This window comes from Mus caroli, unplaced genomic scaffold (genome assembly GCF_978045245.1).
Source record: "Mus caroli unplaced genomic scaffold, Mus_caroli_1 scaffold_13, whole genome shotgun sequence".
In the NCBI taxonomy this organism is placed as follows: Eukaryota; Metazoa; Chordata; class Mammalia; order Rodentia; family Muridae; genus Mus; species Mus caroli.
In genome coordinates this window covers 68,526,849-68,546,960 of record NW_028227268.1, presented here as the reverse complement: position 1 = coordinate 68,546,960, position 20,112 = coordinate 68,526,849, and the positions used below count along the sequence as shown (strand labels likewise).

Below are 20,112 nucleotides of genomic sequence, written 5' to 3'. Positions count from 1 at the left end.
TTCAGGCTTGTTGTTGCAAGGATGGCCAAAATTAATTAATTTTTAAAAAGCAGATTTATGCCCTGTGCCCTTGGGTGAGGGGGAAGGATAGAGGGGTTCCCAGAGGCCCCCTTGTTAGCCAAGGGTTTGTATTTTTTTAAGTTTGTTCATATTTGTATGTACATATCTATTTAAAGCCAGGGGATTATCTTTCTATAAATATATAACTGGCAAAAAAAAATAAACAGGCCGGGCGTGGTGGCGCACGCCTTTAATCCCAGCACTCGGGAGGCAGAGGCAGGCGGATTTCTGAGTTCGAGGCCAGCCTGGTCTACAAAGTGAGTTCCAGGACAGCCAGGGCTACACAGAGAAACCCTGTCTCAAAAAACCAAAAAAAAAAAAAAATAAAATAAATAAAAAATAAAATAAAATAAAATAAACAAAGGTAGCTTCTTAACTTTGGACTTTCTGTTGTTGTTGTTCTTGTATTGATACCTATATTGATGCTTCCTCCACTAATTAGTGCTTTTAACTCTTTTATTGCTTTAAGACAGTGTCTTAACATAACCCATGGTGGCCTTAATCTGTGTCTTCCTGCTTCAATCTCCTGAGTTCTGAAATCACTAATATACCATGTCTGGCTATAATAAATAAATGCCATTCATTTAGTAACATCTTATACAGTAAAGTTGACTCTTTGTATATTAGTTACTTTTCTCACTGACAAAATACATATCAAAAGCAACATAAGGAAGAATTATTCAGGCTCACAGTTTGAGGAACAGAGAGAACATGATGGCAGGGAGGCATGGCAACAGGAGCTTTGGCAGCTGGTCACACTGCACTTCCAGTCAGAATGCAGACAGGTGCTTGCTGGTGCTCAGTGGACTTTCTCATTTCTTGTCAGTCCAGGACACAGCCCATAAGGTTGATTGTGCATCCATATTAACTTTCTAGAACACCATCATTAGACAAGACCTGGGGTGTATTGTTACTTTCTAAATCCTGTCAAGTTGACAATTAAGATTGGCCATTACACTGTGTACCTACAAGTGTAATTTTGGAAGGCCATACAACTGCAGATTGGGAATGTTTTCAGAAGGGATGTGGGCTGTATTTTCATGGTATAATGTTTGCCTGTAATGTGTGAGTTTCTGAGGTTTGATCCCTCACCAATGCAAAAGTAAAAGAAAAAAGTATTGTAGATGAGATTGTGTCTATACTGAACACAGACTTTTTTTTCTTTGTCATTCTTTAATACCATATCACAACATTTTACCTAACAACTTCAGAACTGTGGTGGTTTGAATAAGAATGGCCCCCATAGGCTCCTAGAGTTGAATGCTTGGTCACCAAGGAATGACATTATTAAAAGATACGACCTTAAAGAAGTGTGTTACTGAGGGTGGACTTTGAGGTTTCAAAAGCTCAAGCTCGCTCGCGCTCTCTCTCTCTCTCTCTCTCTCTCTCTCTCTCTCTCTCTCTCTCTCTTCTGATTTAGACATGCTAATAAATGGACTAAACCTCTGAAACTGTAAGCCAGCCCCAATTAAATGGTTTTCTTTATAAGAGTTGCCATGGTCCTTGTGTCCCATCACATCAGTAGGGCAAAGACTTAAGATAATAGCTCTATACTTTCTCATCACTGCCTTAGTTTTTCAAGTTCTAAGACCACCAGAGACCATTACACAGAAACTCTTAAAACTGGAAAGAAATTCTTTATTGCTGGCCTGCAGCTGCATTGGGAACTTGCCCACATCATGCAGCCCCAAGCCTTTCTCTTTATGCACAAAAAACATATCCTTGTTGTCATAGTTCAGATAGCAGGAAGCAGAACAACAGAAGCCAGAAAGCAAGGTTAGTACATTTCAAGACTTCCTGGAACTGTAGACTAGGTCTTTGATGGATTACATCTATGTTCCTGTTTTGGCACACGTTGAGGCCTACATGTTATGATTTACAGTCAGAATCTTGCTTCTAGCATAATGTCTGTGTTTCTAAGGTCTGGGGGCCTGTTACATTAGCTATATCTCAGAGGTTCTGATAAATTGTTTCTTGATTTTCATTTGAATCTAGGTATTTTTACATTTCCTCCCTGAGTTCTTCATTGGTCATTCATAATTGCTCAGACCCATTACCTGCCATTCAGAGAGAAGAAGACAAACTACTATTAGCAGCAAACTGCAACAGACTCTATACAGTAAATACACTTGACAATGGATTGAAGCCCACTGATGTCATCTGTTAATTATCACAGGACATAAAATGACAAGGTTGCATATAATGTGCTTTGAAGTTAAAATCATTTAAGGTCCAGCACTCGGGAGGCAGAGACAGGTGGATTTCCGAGTTCGAGGCCAGCCTGGTCTCCAGAGTGAGTTCTAGGACAGGCAGGCAGGGCTATACAGAGAAACCCTGTCTCAAAAAACCAAAAAAAAAAAAAAAAATTAAGGGGTTAGTGTGGATATAGTAAGTGGATGAAATAAATGAAAGGCAGGAAAGGGGAGAAATATGTTAAATGAAAGAAAGGAAAAAGAAACAGTAGAGAAGTATAGAAGAAAAGAGAAAAGAACAAGAAGTTAGAAAATTAAATGAAAAATAAAGATTTCCCAATAATGAGAAAATTCAAAAGCGAAATTAGGTAAATGCAAGAAGGGGGACTAAAAAAGATAAGATCATCCAAAATAGCTTAAAGTGCTATTTAGAAATAGTGTGGGAACAGAGGAGGATACATGGCAGAATGATATAAGAGAAAAGAGAAAAATATTGTTCAATAAATTTCTGTGCATGAGGGCGGGAGGGGGTCAGTTAAACTGGGTTTCTGTCTTTCCTAGAGCTTATGCTGTTGCTGTGTTTCTTAAACTTGTGGTGTCTAGCACTGCTGTCTTCATTGATCATTTTCCTTGTCTGAACACCAGTGGCCTCTGCTGGCCATACTTAAATTGCACCCTGTGGTAGGTTCTCTCCCCTGGCAGAAGTTCTGTTGGGAGTGTTTCTCTCAGGTACATCAGAAGTGTGAGAAAAAGTCAAAGCACATGGGAAGGATATGTCTCCATACTTTAAAGGTCTCCTGGTTTTCAATCACTCTGCTAGATTGATATGTCAGTGGTTCTTTAGTACACCACAGAACCTTCAACGTTCTCAGGCTCTTTTGGAAGTGTTGATGGCTCCAGAGGTTGATGAGCTACTGACCTCAGGCAATCAAACTCCAGAATCATTTCAATAGATGAGCTATTGATAAGATACTATCATCCTTATGTACTTGCCTGCTTGGATGAGTCCCCCAATTCCCTGTGCCCTTCAGCTTGCCAGCCTCTATCTGGCTCACAGTTCTCTATAGCTGTTTTCCTGGGCCTTCCTTCATCCTATGTCTTTGGCAGGTCTGATTGCGGTTTCCAGGCCTGTGGTTCCCCATTCTCAGCTTAACAATAGGTTCCATCTCAAGATGGTATCTGGCTCTGCCATTGAGGTCTAATGTAAAATGATGAAGTGGAACTTCAGTTTATATTGATTTTTCCACCAAAGGAATTTGTTTCTCACCAGAACCTCCAACATTTGAAGCTTATCGAGGCTTTGTACTTTTCTTGACTTGCTTGGCTTATCTTTTGCCCTTGCTTCTCCCATTCCCCACCTGGGAACTATGGCACAGATGCTATGCTTGCCTACTCTTTTTGGTTAATCACATGTGTTTTTCTTAGCATTTTCAGATATTCTTTCACTCCCTTTGTGGATTTCCAAAACTCTTTCCTGTCTTTTTCTGTTTGGGATAGTCTTGTCTTCTGACTTATTCCATCCGGTCAAATACCTCTTGCAAGTTCAGAGTGGTGGTGGTGGTGGTGGTAGAAAGTGTCAAGGGTCATTGGTATTTTGATACAGATTACATTACATCGAGTCACTAAATTACTTTGGGAGGCAGAAACATTTTAAACAGTTATATGGAATTTTTCTACTTTGTAGATGTGCGTGTGTACATAAATGTATGAATACATACATGTTCATATGTTTGTGCATTTACTATACATGCATGTCCTCAGTAGTATTTTATTTATTTGAGTGCACATATATTTAGGAAAGTTACTTTCTCTGCTGAATTAATCCCTTATCATAATACAGTGATATTTCTTTTCTCTTTTTACTCTTGACCTTTGTTTTTTTGTTTTTATTGTTCTTTTGGATTCCATTTTAATGAAAGAAGTATTCCATTCCTTTACTTTGCATCTGTATGTGTCCTTAGAGTTGACCTGGATTTCTGATAAGCATATAGAGTAGTTTTTCTATTTAATCATTCTCTGTGTGTTTGGGAATTGTTTATTTGCCTGTAATACTGAGGATTGAGCCTGAAGCCTAGTACATGCTAGAGAAACACTATACCCCGAGACTGTTTAGCTGGAGACCTTAACTCACTCAGATTCAAAGTAATCCTGGAAAGGTATGCTTTTACCATAATCATTTTGTAATGCATTCTCTAGTTTTGTTGTTGCTCCTATTTTTCTTCTTCCTCCCTTTCTTGTAGTCTTTCTTGATGGTTTAGTGCTTTACTTATTATTTGGCTCTAGTAGTGTGGCTTGATTCTTTGTTTATTACTTTTGGTTTGTATATTATAGATTTTTTTTTCCTTATGGTTTCTGTGATGCATACAAACATCTTTTAGTTTTAACTATTTTTAAATTGTAGCACTTCAACATGATCATAAAGGTACGAACAAACCAAAGGAACAAGAATAGTTGTTTTAATCTAGACAGGGGTAGGGCCATGATAATATATATATTTTATGCACCATTTTTAACAATATTAGAGCATCTGGATATGTCTGTGTAAGGACTCTCACTAGTCAGTTTTATATTTTTTCCATGTTCTCTTATTTGTCAATCTCTTGTGGTTTGAAGACCTTCCCTTTACCATTCAAGATGTATCTGATGAGACAATATCCTCCTCTTGCTTTTGTTTGTCTGGGAATGATGTTATCTCCTCAATTACGTACAATATTCTTTAAAAAAAAAAATCTATGTGTGTGTGCGTGTGTGTATATGTATATATATATATGTTTATATATATATATTTTTTTTTCCTTTGCGTGTGTAGGGGAAGGCAAACCATGTATGCCACTGTGCACATGTGGAGTCAAGAAGAGTACTTGGAAGAGTTGGTTTTCTCTTTCCATCATGGGTATTCCAGGAATGGAATTCAGGTTTTATGCTGGGCAATAGGCAGTTGTTTTAATATTTCCCTGGCCCTGGATACAGTGTTCTTGATTAATGGTGCTTTTTCTTTAGTGATGTGAAAATTTCATGCCACTTTTTTCCTGCCTTGTAAGATTCCTGCTAAGACTGCTATCATGAGAATAGGGATACTTGCATGTGTTATTGATATATTTTCATGTACAGTCTTTTAAATATTTATATGTACACATGTGTTTTGCTAACACATATGTCTTACACTACTTGTGTGCCTGTAGAGGCCAGAAAAGGACATCAGATGCCTCTGGAACGAAATTACAGGTGGTTTTAAGCTGTCATGTGGGTGCTAGTAACTGAACTCAGTTCTCTGTAAGAGCAGCCAGCTAAACCATCTCTCCAGCCCTTAAAATCTTTTTTGTCTTTTATTTTGAGAGCTTAACTACAAAGATATCTTGGTATAGACTTGCTTTAGTTAGATATAACTGGTGTTACCTTTAATCTTTTATTATATTGGATATTTGTATCCTAATACAAATTCTGGGTTTTTTTTTACTCAATGTGTTTTCTACTTTTTTTTTCTTGCCATTTTTAAATTCTTGAGACCCTATAACTCGAGTACCTTCTTTAAGTACCTTCTTTACCATCACAAAGGATCCATAGTTTTGTTTTGTTTTTTTTCCATGTACTTGTCATGTATTTTTCTCCCAGGTGTGTGTGTGTGTGTGTGTGTGTGTGTGTGTGTGTACACTTTGGTACTTGAGCACAATTTAAGTCTAGGTTTGTCTCATGTAGATTCTATGTATATCATTTGGAAAGAACCAAGAAAGTATAGTCTTTTATCTGCAAGCTTCTGCCTGGGGTCCTGTAGGCCCTGCTGCCTCATCTTTAGCTCCACGTTTCTTTCTGATATTTATTATAAGACAGTGCAGGATTCAACCTTGTTCAGAAAAGAATCTCTTTGGATAGATCTTTGATCCTTGGGCTTTTATGTCATACCAGTTGCCATCAATACTTGTAAGATGAGTAGTACTTTTAAACCCACATACTACCAGCACAATACATAGTGTCCTATGACCAAGGGTCACAGTGCTATGAGCTGCCTGTTGCTGATGACTGTAACCAGTCATTAAGTGTTAGTCTTCTGGTTCTGGGACTCTTCAGAGACACTGTCTGACCAGCCTAGCACTAACTTACAGCATATAGCTTTGTGCTTACTATGCTGTCCCATGGTTTGGGTCTTATACCACACTGTGCTGCCAAATGTTGGGATAGTGTTGATGAAGGTTCAGTCCTGGTCCACCTGGCTGACTCTTAAGCCTGGTCAGGCCTTACATGCTGAAGCTTAACTATCTCAGGTGCACTGAGGTCCATAACTGCTGGTAATGAAGGATGTGTCTGTCCTGCTAGCGTATGGACCTATCTGGCACTTTGGCAGTTTGAGAGAGACAGTGCCTTGGCTACCAAGATGCTAAGCTGTTTCATACCTGAGTCTCTCACAGCTATAGAGAACTGTACTACTTTAGTAGATCAGATGTGCCGTGGAATCAGTCCAAGGCTGGAAACAATACAGGCTGAAGCTGGAGTTTTGTTTTACCCATACACAAATATCTCCCTGTTGCAGGAGCCAGATTCAAGGCTCTTTTGCTAAACCTTAGCCTGCATATAGGGCATTCAGTTTCTACAGGTGTTTTGTCTCACTTTGGGCCAGGCATAGAACTCTAGGACAAAGCCTTTGGCTAGTTTTTATGCTCTGTTCCCTAGCATATGGAATCTTGTTTTCCCTCTACTGCCTGAGGTTGAAAGAGGTAGTCATGGGCTGGTGAGATGGCTCAGTGGGTAAGAGCACCGGACTGCTCTTCCAAAGGTCCTGAGTTCAAATCCCTGCAACCACATGGTGGCTCATAACCATCGGTAACGAGATCTGACTCCCTCTTCTGGAGTGTCTGAAGACAACTACAGTGTACTTACATATAATAAATAAATAAATCTTTAAAAAAAAAAAAAAAAGAAAGAAAGAAAGAAAGAAAGAGATAGTCAACCTCCTGACCTAAGCATAGTTGTAATGGATAGTGGCCTGCTGTCAGGGGTCATGTGACTTTGCCTACCACTGGGTTTCGCCATGGCAGGCCTGGCACTGAGGATCAAGTCTAAGATATGGTGGGTTTAACTTCTTCATTGTACTCTAAACAAGAGCCCATTGAATATATCTACAATAAATACTGTAGGCTTGGATTGTTTGAAGGGTGCAAGAGAGCTTGTTTGTTTTAGGATGACAGTGACTCCATCACTCACCTTCACACAGAGAAGTCACTGGCCATGCTTTAGTTAACATCACTGGGCAATTTTGTGATTGTACGGACTTACATAAACTCAACATAGTACAGCTAAATCACTTTCTGTGGCATCTTAATAAAGTTAAGAAATGTAGTAAACATGAGTGAGGCTTGTGCCAGTATAACATGGCATATGCTATTTGCAGTGAATTTTAATTTATTTGGTAGTGTTACAGATGAAACCTGGAGCCTTATGCGTACTAGTTGGGCATTTTATCCCCTGAGCTATATCCCTAGCCTTTGAACTTTTTTTTTCTCTTAATGTCAGTACAGGCATACTCTCAAAGAATTATGTGAAATAGTTGGGAAGATATTTTACCTTGTGTTTACCCTGCTTGCAAGCATGAGAACCTGAGTTTAATCCTCAACTCATGTGAAAAATCAGATGTGATAGTATTTGTAGGATTCTTGTTAACCATGCAGTCAACCAGTGTTAGTGAATTCCAGGCCCGTGAGGGAGACTATGTTACCAGTAATAGGTAAACACATAAGTGGTAGCAAAGGATCAACACTCAGAGTTGTCCTTTGGCCTCGTTATGTACAAATGTGTGCATGCATGAGCATATAGAGCACCAATCTAAACCAGTGATGGAGACACTTATCATAATCAAGTATTAATTATATATAACTGTGTTGTTGTGTTTCTATACAACTGTCAGGACAGAAGCTCTGTTTACACAAGAATCACACAGACACACGAGTCTGTATTGCCCTATGACATTGTTACATCTATAAGGTCACTAGACAGTAGGGATTTTTCATGTCCACCATAATGAGGCCACCATTGTATATATGGTTGCTAATTGCAGTGTGTGATTTCACTTTTTTGCTTAGCTGAAATCTCTTATTCCCAGTCCTAACCTAGTCTTTGTTCTAATGCTCTGAATAATCTCCACAGTACTTTGTTGGTGCAGTTAAAGAAACAGATGCTAGTGACTTGGGATGTTGTCATGTCCCAGATGGTTAATTTTCTGTCTTCCTCCCTGCTTCTCCTTTCAGGCTCCATCAATAGCTTTCAAGTACACTCTGTAAGTAATTAGCATCCCCTTTCTAGCATTTGAATTTGGGACTGCAAACAAAATTCTATAAGACTTTCAGTTTGCTTCCATTGGTGTTTTTTTATTTTCTTTCTTTTTTTTTTTTTAAAAGGAGCTAAGTGAGGTTTGCTAGGATAGATTTTGTTTCTTTTGCATAACATCAAGAAGCCTAATAGGTTATGTATTTCCTCAATCTTGTCTCATAGTTGTTAACTGGTACAGAAGCCCCAAGAAACTCCTTGCTACGTGTTTTAAAAAAATACAAGTAAAAAATAACTACCCATGTGTTCTGGGAGTTGTCTTTTTATGAAGGCTTAGTGTTTTGTATCTTTATATGTTGATGTACTAGAAGAACTGGCATTTAGTAAGCATCCTAGTTCTTTTGTTTTTATCCCCAATTAGTATGTTACTAGACAAATAATGTAGAGTGACATGGTGCCTGCCTGTAAACCTAAGCATCAGTGTGTGAAGACTTGCCTGTAGGGCTTTTTAAACTAAACCGGCAACATGGAGACATAATCCCTAAGATTCTGGGCCTGAGAATGCATTTTTCCCCTAAGCTCCCTAGTGTTGCTAATTTAGGATTTCATAGGACTATTACTACATACACCAGAACTCAAACTCAATTCTGCCACCCCCTGTGTCTAGGAGTGGGCTTTTGGGATAGTCTTATTATGGAACCTTGGCTGACTTGACATTCATGATGTAGGATAGGCTGGTTTTGAATTCAAGGGGTTGATTCCAGGACCATAGTGGATACCACATCTGTAGATTCTCAAGTCCCTTACATAAAAGTGCTTTATTGCATGTAACCTCTATACACCCTCTCATACACTTCGTAGTTTCTCTAGGTGACTGGTAACTAAAAACTCTGTAAGTAGTTGCTATTCTATATTGAAGTACTACGTAAAAGCAGGTCTATTTCTCCCTGGTGATGAAGATCAGTTTATTCTTTCAAATCAGCAGCTGCCCTCACCTGTTGCTTCTTAGGTCCTAGAGTTTAAAGTTACTCTGCTAGCAGCTTGTAGCTTGTAGTTCAGTAAGAGTCTTGTACTGCTCTTTTCCTCAAAAACTGTATACACTCTTAAGAATCAAGATCTCTAAATCTGCAGTCACACTCAGAAATACAGATGTATTTCTTATGGAGTAAACTTCTCTTTTAATCTAGTTATTATTTACCTGAAAAAAATATTTTTCCTTTTTTGTTCATCTTTTGTTTTCCCATTTTGAGACAGTATTTCTTATGATGCAAATTTACCTCAAGCTTCCTATGTAGCTAAGGAGGACCTTGAACTTCTGATTCTCCAGGTTCTACCTCTTTTTTTTTTTTTTAAGTACTAAAAAGAAATATGACCATTTTAATTGCATTCTGTTGAATTTTGGAGTCGAACTTTTAGAATTTAGGAAATAGCACATTTAGATTGGTGTCAAATTCCCAGTTGACTTTAAACTTGATTTCTCTGTTCAACACATTAAGAAAAGTTGGACATGTTACAGAAGAACTTTTATTTCACGTTTCAACAACTGATTTGTTACTTCAGTGTTTACTAGATTATGTTATGTTTAATCAAGCCTGCAGTAAACTACATTTGTCTGGCATCAGTTTACTCTGAATACTCTAGTGCAGGAGCCATGGCTGGCCATCAGTGCAACAGGTTCTACCTCTTGAGTGCTATTATTATAGGGATGTGCTACCATATACTGTTCTCTTTTGTAATTTAATTTTACATATTTGCATGTGGTGACTGTGTCTTCAAGACTAAAGGGGGACGTTTTGCAGGTTTCTAGAACCCACTTTTGGTATAGTTCCTCCTCATCTCCTTCCTGCTTTGCAAATTTCTACTTACTCCCTACCTACCAGTTCTTTACAAGGCAATATGGTTTAAATAATCATATGTATCACCAAGTGTTTCATTTCTGTTTAAAGGATCACTTGTCTTTGTTTCTTTTTTTTAGACATTTATTTATTTATGTATATGAACACGATTTCCATGTATGCCTACATGTCCGAAGAGGGCATCAGATCACATTACAGATAGTTGTGAGCCACCATGTGGATGTTGGGAATTAAATTTAGCACCTCTGGACAAGCATCCAGTGCTCTTAACTGCAGAGCCATCTTTCCAGCCCCCTTGCCTTTGTTTTTTGATATCATTCTCTTTAATGAAAAACTTTTCATTGAGCTAGTAATGCTTAGCCCAAAAAAGGTGCTTGCAGCTAAGCTTGAAACCCTGAGTTTGTTCCCACACACGGTGGGAGGAAAGACCTACTCCCAAAAGTTGTTCCCTGACCTCCACTTGTGCACTGAACACTTACAAAATAAATGGAACAGTAATAAAAAAAATTGTCTTTCATGTATTGGTTTTATTGTTAGGAGTTTGAGGTAGGTTCTTGGTTAAGTCTCTTTTACTCTTGTCTTGACCTAAATTTGAAATCCCAACAATCTTTTTTCCTTTGGAAGGTATGTCCTTATGTACCCAGGGTACTTGTAACAGCTTTACTGAAATAGCAGGTTCAGTCTTACAATGTAGTCTTATAGTGTTTATTTTCTACCTTCTGGCATTTACATTACCAAGTACTACAAGGTACAAGATACCTCTGATTCATTCGTTTGTTCTTTCTGTTAAGCAGTATGAAATCATACATAATTAAAGAGATTTAGATTTTTTGGACTATGGTGTGATACAGTAGGAACATTAAACTAGCCCTGTGGCAAAACCATAAGTTAATAGCACCCCACATGAAAACAAACTATTTCTTAAAATCAGAAGACTACGTTAACTAGTTCAGTTAGTTGAGGATACTTAACTCCAGCGACTATATTATGTCTGAAACTGCAACTGTGATGGGGGCTTGAGACAGTCCACACAATTTGAATACAGTATGAAAAGAGTTGTCACTACCTATATGTCCTGGTGTCATTAGTCCCTTACTTCACATGGACCTCACATACACACATACACCTTCTGAAGAAGTCTTATCATTGGTTTACTGCTTTGTTCTTCAGGGGTGGACAGACATTTCAGAGGTTTGCATTCAGCTTGGTGTAGCACCACAGCTTACTAATGAGGTCATGGAGCAATTGTGGAGGTTATTCTAACTGCCAAGTATATCAACTCTAAATTTAAGAACAAACAACTTATTGGTGGGTCTGTGGGTTTAGTGGATCCACTGTGAGTTAAGCTGTTGCCAAAACAGATTTTGTTTGGGTAAGGTTGATTCTTTAATAATATTAATGTGCTTCTTAATCTTACTGTACTTGCAGGTCTGAAGTTAGTTAACTTTGTTCCTGTCCCATTCTACTGATTGGAATAAATTATAGAACTAACCGAAATCAGTGGGAAGAACAAATAGATTCCAGTTCTTGATGGAAGTTGGTATATTCCTATTGCAGGAAATCATGAGATAATAATAGAAAAGAGGAAATATCATGGTAGCTGTATTAGAAGTTTAATTTGCTTTATCTCCTCTCTTCCAAATCTTTGTAGACCCATCTTACTTGAAATGGTTTCCTTTTTTAATCTTGTTACCCCTTTAATTCACTTAAAATTTTTTCACTTTTCATTTTAATAAGGACTAATTGGAGATACTATATGTTTAACTTTCCTTAGTAGAAAATTGTGATCTTTGGATTCAGTGCAATGTTTCTTTTTATTAGTATCCCCATATTGCCTTACTAACTTACTAGAAAGCAAGTTGCCTTGGTTTCTTTTTCCTCTGTTACTAGTAGATACTTGGCAAGTCACATATCAGAGTATGACAGTAGTTAGCAGTGGTCTCTGCTGATATGAAAATGTTTCTTACAAGAGAATAAGGGATACATATTATATAGAGAATTTAAGTTTGTCTGCTTTTTATTATCATCACCACATACCAGTAATCTTAAATAACATGAGTAGCAGAACACACCTTTCTGTTGGGGATGTGAACTTCTGTGAAGTTCTCATTTGTATATGCCAAGGCTCATAGTTCAGATTATATTTTATCAGAGGGCTAAAGAAAGATTGCTTGCTGCTTTCAGAGTTAACGGTAGTGCTGTCCATTGGATATATTTTTGCTTATAGGAAATTATAATACTGAGTCTCTTGAGTCCTTTAGAAAATCATGTTTTAAGGGGACTTTTAAAAAACCATGGGGCTGGAGAGAGATGGCTCAGTGGCTTAAGTCTGTTTACTGCTCTTACAGAGGACCTGTGTTCTCAGAACCCACTGTGAGTAGCTTATAACCACTTGTAACTCCAGCTCTGGGGACATCACATGAACATACTCCTTACCACCACCTTATGCACATAATTAAAAATAAAATAAATCTTTAAAATAAAGGAAACACCAGATCTTTGGAGGTGTTAGATGGGATGCCTAAAGCCTACAAACATTGAGACTAATCTGGAGGAAACTAAAAACAAACTGAGCTGTATTTGCCTGTGTGAGTGTTTGAAATATTTTTATATTTAGTGTCCACAAATATGTGAGTATTAAAGAAAAGGTCATAGCTGTTTAGACATAGTGAGGTAAGAAAGGTAAGAGAAGTAATACTTAGGTAAGAAAGGTAAGAAGTAATGAGTTTTTGGCTTTTTATTGTTTGAGTAGATGCTATGCTCACGAAGAAGAGGAATTCCTAGAGGGAGCTCTTCCTTACTTTTGTAAAACTTGAAATTCAGAGGTTTTTGGGGCCTTGTGTAGTTAACAGAGCTCTGTCTTAAATAGTTGGGGTGCTTAAAAAGATTTGAGTGAGGAGGATGGGTCACATTTTGGAGTGTATATTTGAAAAGTAATCTAAAAACCTTTGTGTTTCACAGGACTTAAATATTATTTATTCTTATCTCCATGGGATGGAAATACTATCAAACCTCAGGGAGCATCAGCTTAGGTAAGTGTGATTGGTTTATCAGTCTGTGCTATATAGTTACTCATTTGTTCACCAGGTACTTGTTAAACACCTTTTACAGTCATCCTATCTTAGGCATTTGATCTCTAGTGTCCTAAAGTTTGAAAGCACAGTAAGAACTGTATACAGCCAGGGTGGAGTTGGCCCATGGGAAAGCAGAGGCAGGTAGATCTCTCTGAGTTCAAGGCCAGCCAGGGCTACACAGTAAAACCTGGTATCAAAAGAACAAAAAGGAGAGAGAGAGAAAGACAGAGACAGAGACAGAGAGAGAGAGACAGAGAGAGAGAGAGAGAGAGACAGACAGACAGACAGACAGACTGACTTAGGAATTTTTGTAAGGCTAGACATAGGAGTTTCTTATTCCAGCTTTTCTTAGTGTGATAGTTAAGTCTCCATCATATACGCTGCAGTTTTGTCTTCAATAAAATGGGGTGATAACTTTGTCTTTGTTACAGTGCTTTTAATTTAAATGAGACTAAAGCAAAGAACTATGTTCTCGATTTGTGCCAGATAGTTGAGTTGCCCGAGCTTTCTTTCTGTTTCTGTGATAAAGAACATAACAAGAGGCAACTTGGGAGGGAAAGGGTTTATTTGGCTGACAAGTTCCCATTACAGTTCATAATTGAGGGAAGCCACAGCTGAGGTGGGAACTGCTTATGTGCTTGTGCCCCATGGCTTGCTCAAGTTGCTTTTTTATGCAACCCAGGGCCACCTACATACAGATCGTACTGACCACAGTGATCTGGATCTTTCCACATCAATTATTAAATCAAGAAAATGCTTCATAGACTTGCTCACCGTCCAGTCTGATAGAGGCAGATCTTCAGATCCCTTCTTCCAGATTATTTCTAGGTTTATATCAAGTTGACATATACTAACCAGCACAGAACTCAAAGCTCTTCTATTTCCTTTTTGAAGACTCTCTTATTAGTTGTGCCAGGTGCTTAAGCTGGGTACAATATGTTAACCTGGCATGAGTTTGTGTAGCCAAGATCCATACACTTTATGAACCTCTGCTTCCTCTGTAAGTCAGACCTTGCCGGGCAGTGGTGGTGCACACCTTTGATGCCAGCACTTAAGAGGCAGAGTCAGGCGAATCTGAGTTGAGGGCCAGCCTGGTCTACAAAGTGAGTTCCAGAACACAGAGAAGCCCTGACTTGATAAAGTCAGACCTGTGTATCTGAGATCATATGGTTATATTGTAGCTAGAGTGCTATGAAGCATTAATTATTGTGATTTTGGATATTTTCATTCAACCTGCTTTCTTTTCATGACCAATTAGCTCACTGTTTTTCCTCATTGTTCAAGGTTGATGATGAACCAAGTTGTTAAAATATAATTTATTTTCTGTTACATTCTGTGTTCTGTATAAAGTAACTTGGGTGTTAAGTGTTTGTGAATATATCAGGAAAAATGAAAACTAAAATTTAGAGCAATCATCAAAATCTATTTATTTTATTTTTAAAGATTCTTTTAAAATGCAACAAATTTATGAATGTCGCAGATTTTTTGGGGGTGGGTGTATATGTACTGTTGCCAGTAACTGTTCTTCACAAGATGGGGGAATGAGCCATTCAAATGTATATTTTATCAAGATAAAATTATTTGGTATGAATTGACAAGTTTTTTAATGTGTATAAGAACCTTAATTCCAGGGCTGGAGAGATGGCTCCAAGGTTAAGAGTGCTGACTGCTCTCCCAATTCCCAGCAACCATATGGTGGCTCACAACCATCTGTAATGGGAAACTGATGCCCTCTTCTGGTGTGTCTGAACACACCAGAATATCTATTGCTTTTATAAAAAAATGTTATTGCATTACAATATATTTCCAAGCTTAGTAAAAATTTAGTTTTCTGTCTGATCATTTTTCTATTGATATAACTGACAGTTTTAAAACAAAATGTAAGATAAAGCCTTGTCTTTTTACCCTTTTTACTAGGTTAATGTCTACAAGAGCACGCTATGAGAGATACAGTGGCAATCAAATGCTTTTTTGGTAAGTATTTTTATGATTAGATTAGTGACTTATGTTTAAATCTGTACTTTTCACATTAAAGTTGATTTGGTAATCATAAACTGAAGTATAATACATATAAAACATAGGAAACAGTTTCGTGCATTCAATGTTAAAAATATATGCAACTATGACTTCTGTTGCTAAAGAGACTGGTTTTCTTTCCTAGTAAGGTCCACTCAGCACTGTTTTGGAAAGGTAATTACAATTGTGACTTTATTGTTATCAATTAATTTACCTCTTTGTCAATCTCTTACTGATAGATCTTTTGATCAGGTTGTTAAAAAGCAAAAGAAAGGCAAAATACTTTAAACCAAAATATTATCTATTGCTTTTATAAAAATGTTATTAGATATATTTCCAAACTTGGTAAAACACTTAGTTTTACGTCTGATTTAGCAGATGTCAGTCCAGGATTCTTTAATGTTCCACTTTGGGGTTTAGGAGTTGGGATGGTTTATTGAGCACACACCTAAAGACTGATCGACCAGGGCAATAGCTCAGGCTCAAGAGCTGAAAACTGTGTGCTGGACATTTCTCAGAGCCAGCTTATAAAGGCTAAAACTGCAAAAACCACAGTGAGCTCATAGACAGGTGCTGGAAGTTCTACCCAGTGGTTGGCCCTAACTCAAGCCATGTTTTACGTAATAACTCATATTCACCTTTAATTTGATGGGTCCTAACATGAAGCGTATAGTTGTAGAATGCCTTAAGAGTAACAAACCTCTTAACATACAGAACATAAGCAGGGTATGTGGTCAGCATGACCCTGAACTGAGTCAAGTTATTTTTCTTCATCAGTGACTGGCAGGCATGTTAAGCAGGGTATGTGGTCAGCATGACCCTGAACTGAGTCAAGTTATTTTTCTTCATCAGTGACTGGCAGGCTTGTTACAGTTGCAATATGAAATAGCTGGCGGGCATGGAACGAATAGCTAGCAGCTATGGTAGGGAGACAGGCTTCAACAGTTCTCTTTCACTGATATAGAGTATATCTTGGTTTTCTCTACTGTATGTTGGAGTTACTTCCAGATTTTTACTGTTGTGAAGAGAAAAATAAGCTCCCTGTGGGAATTTAGCTCACTCCTTTGTCCCCTTACTTATTATTAATTCCACTTACACATCCTCGTAGAAATAAAATTACCAGAATTTCGCATATTTTGGAGTGCTAAATGGAGTTACTAAAATTTTGCAAATGTCAACCAGCTTCCTGCTATGGTTGTACCAGTGTCAGTGACTTTGAGCTGTGTAATAAGTCCTTGTACCCATCTTTTTGTTTGCATTTTGTTTGCATTTTTGTTTTTCCAAGACCAAGGTTAGGGTTAGACCAGGCTGGCCCTAAACTCATGTAGATCCGTCTACCTTGGCCTCCCTGTGGATGGAACCAAAGGCATGAGCCACCTCGCCTGGCCTTGTCGACCCATCTTTAACAACCTTTGCAGCCTATTTTATGTGCTTGCTTCAGTTTTAGGCAACATCACTTCATTATCTTACCATTTTATTCTACAGTGTCCTGTTCACTAATGATGATTAATGGTTCTCATGTTTTCAACCTTTTTGGCTAGCTTCTAATGAAATCTTAAGAGTTCCTAATCATTTTGCTGTTGTAATGCTTTATTTGGGAAATTCATTATGGATTATCAAATCCTTGGTAGATATGCTTGCTGCAAATACTTTTCTCATTATGATTTTTGTCTTTCCTACATCTTTGCAAGAATATATACTTGGAAGACAAAGGGATGAGTAGATCTCCTGGACCTGGACTTATAGCTGGTTATGAGCTACCCAACATAGATCCTCCCAAGAACAATATGCACTCCTAAACCCCAGAACCATTTCCCTAGCCATGATCAATGCTTTTTATATCTGTTCTTTAAAAAATTATAAGCCAGACATGGTGATGTATGCTTTTAATTCCAGCACTCTGGCGGCAGAGGCAGGTGGATTTCTGAAGCTAGCCTGGTCTACAAAAAACGAGTCCAGGAAGACAGCCAGGGCTACACAGAGAAACCTTGTCTCAAAGAACAAACAAACAAATTTATAACGACCCATCTCTGCTTTAAGATAGTAAAAATTGTGTTGTTTTTAGTTAAAACCTTCAGTATTTTGATTCCCAAAAAGTGTGTTAACCCCATGATGTAATAGATTTTAGTTATTGTTATAAATTATAGTTAAACTCTTATTTCCCTTGATTTAATTCTATGTTTAAAATAAATTCATTCTATATGATGTAGCTATATTCATTATAACAAAGTTATAAAACAAAAGGTACAAAATGGTTGACATTATATAGATTTGTATTCAGTCTACTATGTGTCTGACCTCTAGTGAAGGAAATCTGACTTGAGATATAGAGAAAAGGTTAAAAATTAGCATCTTAAAATAACGTAGCAGCATCTTAAAATAATTTGTAATTTTCTTTGGTATAAAATCAACTGTTTATTTTATAACTTTCTTACAACACAAGGATTAGTTACAACGCAAGGATCTGAGACTTTGTCAGTGAATTTTGTTGTTGTTGTTGTTGTTTTGCTTACTCTATGTAGTACCAGGCTGGCCTCACAGAAATCCACCTGCCTCTACGGCCCGAGTGCTAGGATTGCATATAGCTAAAGTGCTTTTAATTAGTGATTTTTGTGGCCTTTGTATACTATTCGGAAAATATTAACAATAATGAATTTTATAATTTTTCCATTTTGACACCTTTTTATACATTATCTTTAAAATGTCATTAACTAATGAGACCACTACTTTCTTCCAGAAAATTTAGGAACAGTCCAATCTTGTTACATCTAAAATTGAAATTTTTAAAAGCTTTGGTTTTATGATTGACAATTTTATAATTAGGTTTTTGTGATACCTAAACGGCCCAGTAGCTTCTAATATTGTTTTTGCTTTTCTCTATATATTGGAGAATCAACCCATCAGTTTCCACATTCATAAAAACCTGTTGGACAATTTGGCCTTTGTGTTAGGAGAGCATTAAATCTAAATCAGTGCAGAAAGAATTGACATCATAGAAATACCATCTTTCAGCATGCACATACGTATATTCTTCCACTTATTTGCTGGTCTTTAATTCTTTACAGCAATGTTATGTTTTGCTTTGGTTTTACAGGAAAGACTTTGCTGCATATATACTTCTAAATTGGCGGGGTTTGTTATTTTGAAATGTGGGTAGTCTTTTTCTCTGATATTTTTTTAGATATTGATTTATCATGCTCTACACAGTTATGTTAAAGAGTCAGTTATTTTTATTGTTTTGTGAGTGACATTATTTTCTCAGATGAATATTTTTCCCTCTTGTTTCTCAACAGTGTCTAGTGTCCTTAAATGGGATCCACCCCCCACCCCCCTTAGATTTCTTTGTTAAGGATTTATAAAACTTTTTCAATATATTTTAAAAACATCCTTAGTCACTATGTTTTTATGATTGGCTTCTTAAAACTGATTTTTCTTTCCTACTTTCATTCATTTTTGACTCTCATCTATATACCATTTTCCTCCCTTATTTTCTCTATTATGTTATTTTCTACTGACTTTCTTGTTTATGAATTCTTTTCTCCTCTTTCTAGTCCTAAATAAAACTTAAGTGTTTGACTTCCTGGAATGTGTGTGTGTTTTAATTTTTCAGTTCTAGGTTTTAATACATTTTTCATAAATTTCAGTGCTTAAGTAAGTTTTATGTTGTCTTTTTTTGGTTGGTTAGCTTTTAGCTTACTAAATATAATGAATGGGGTTGTTGTTTGTTGTTTCCTTTTTTTTTTAATCATTATTTTGTTGTTGTTCTCGTCAGTCTTAGTAATTTTCTACTGAATGCCAGATGCTGTGTGAAAAGTAGAAACCCTGCTTATCTTTCTCTGGGTGCTTAGAAGTGTGCTTTGTTTGTTCTTGCATTTTGATAGGCAGAATGCAGACATCTTGATGCGACGAATGCTGCCTCATGTGGTCATTAGTGGAAGTTTTCTTTTGCTTGCTTCTATTTTAAGGGGTTAAGGGAGCTGCAGATCACTCAAAATAAAATGAATAAAGAGAATTAAGGGAATTCTGGAAAAGGAAGGAAGAGAGGGAGAGAAGAAAATGAGTAAGATCATTATGGAATAGACAGATGATAAGAGTATAGGTAACAAACAGTTGCAAAGAGATGTGGTGACATTGATTGGAATCTTGAACTCTAGATTACTGAAGATTAGCTTGTGCTGAAGCAAATATTCCAGTAAATTACTGTGGAAATGCATTTAGAGCAAAATAGAAGATAAGATTTCTAACAATCAGGCCATGGTGGGCTCACATGGAGAATCTCAGCAGTGGGAGTCTAAGGATAGAAGATTGCCATGAATTTGAGACCAGTCTGATCTACATAGAACATTCCAGGTTAGACTTGTTGTGGTTTTTTGTTTTTGTTTTTTTGTTTTTGTTTTTCAAGACAGGGTTTCTCTGTGTAGCCCTGACTAACTCACTTTGTAGACCAGGCTGGCCTCAAACTCAGAAATCCGCCTGCCTCTGCCTCCCAAGTGCTGGGATTAAAGGTGTGCGCCACCACGCCTGGCTCCTGTTGTGTTTTATTAAAAAGAAAAAGCCAAGTATGTATTTGATAGAAGCACAGTAGGGTGAGATGGAAGGGGGTGCCTCTGTGGCTCATGATGAGGCAGCCCTTCCCCCTGAAGTACCAGCTATACAATG

The 20,112-nt window shown here is 37.4% G+C and overlaps 1 protein-coding gene across 7 annotated transcripts in view; it reads left to right on the top strand.

The window, feature by feature from the left end:
- Positions 1–20,112, top strand: part of Rapgef6 (Rap guanine nucleotide exchange factor 6) — a 177,236-nt gene that overhangs the window by 12,951 nt on the left and 144,173 nt on the right. For all 7 annotated transcript variants that reach the window (XM_029483210.2, XM_029483211.2, XM_029483209.2 and 4 more), the window contains exons 2-3: positions 13,325–13,395; positions 15,355–15,411. In XM_029483210.2, coding sequence (XP_029339070.1) covers positions 13,325–13,395; positions 15,355–15,411 — 128 coding nt within the window. The remainder of the gene's footprint in view (positions 1–13,324; positions 13,396–15,354; positions 15,412–20,112) is intronic.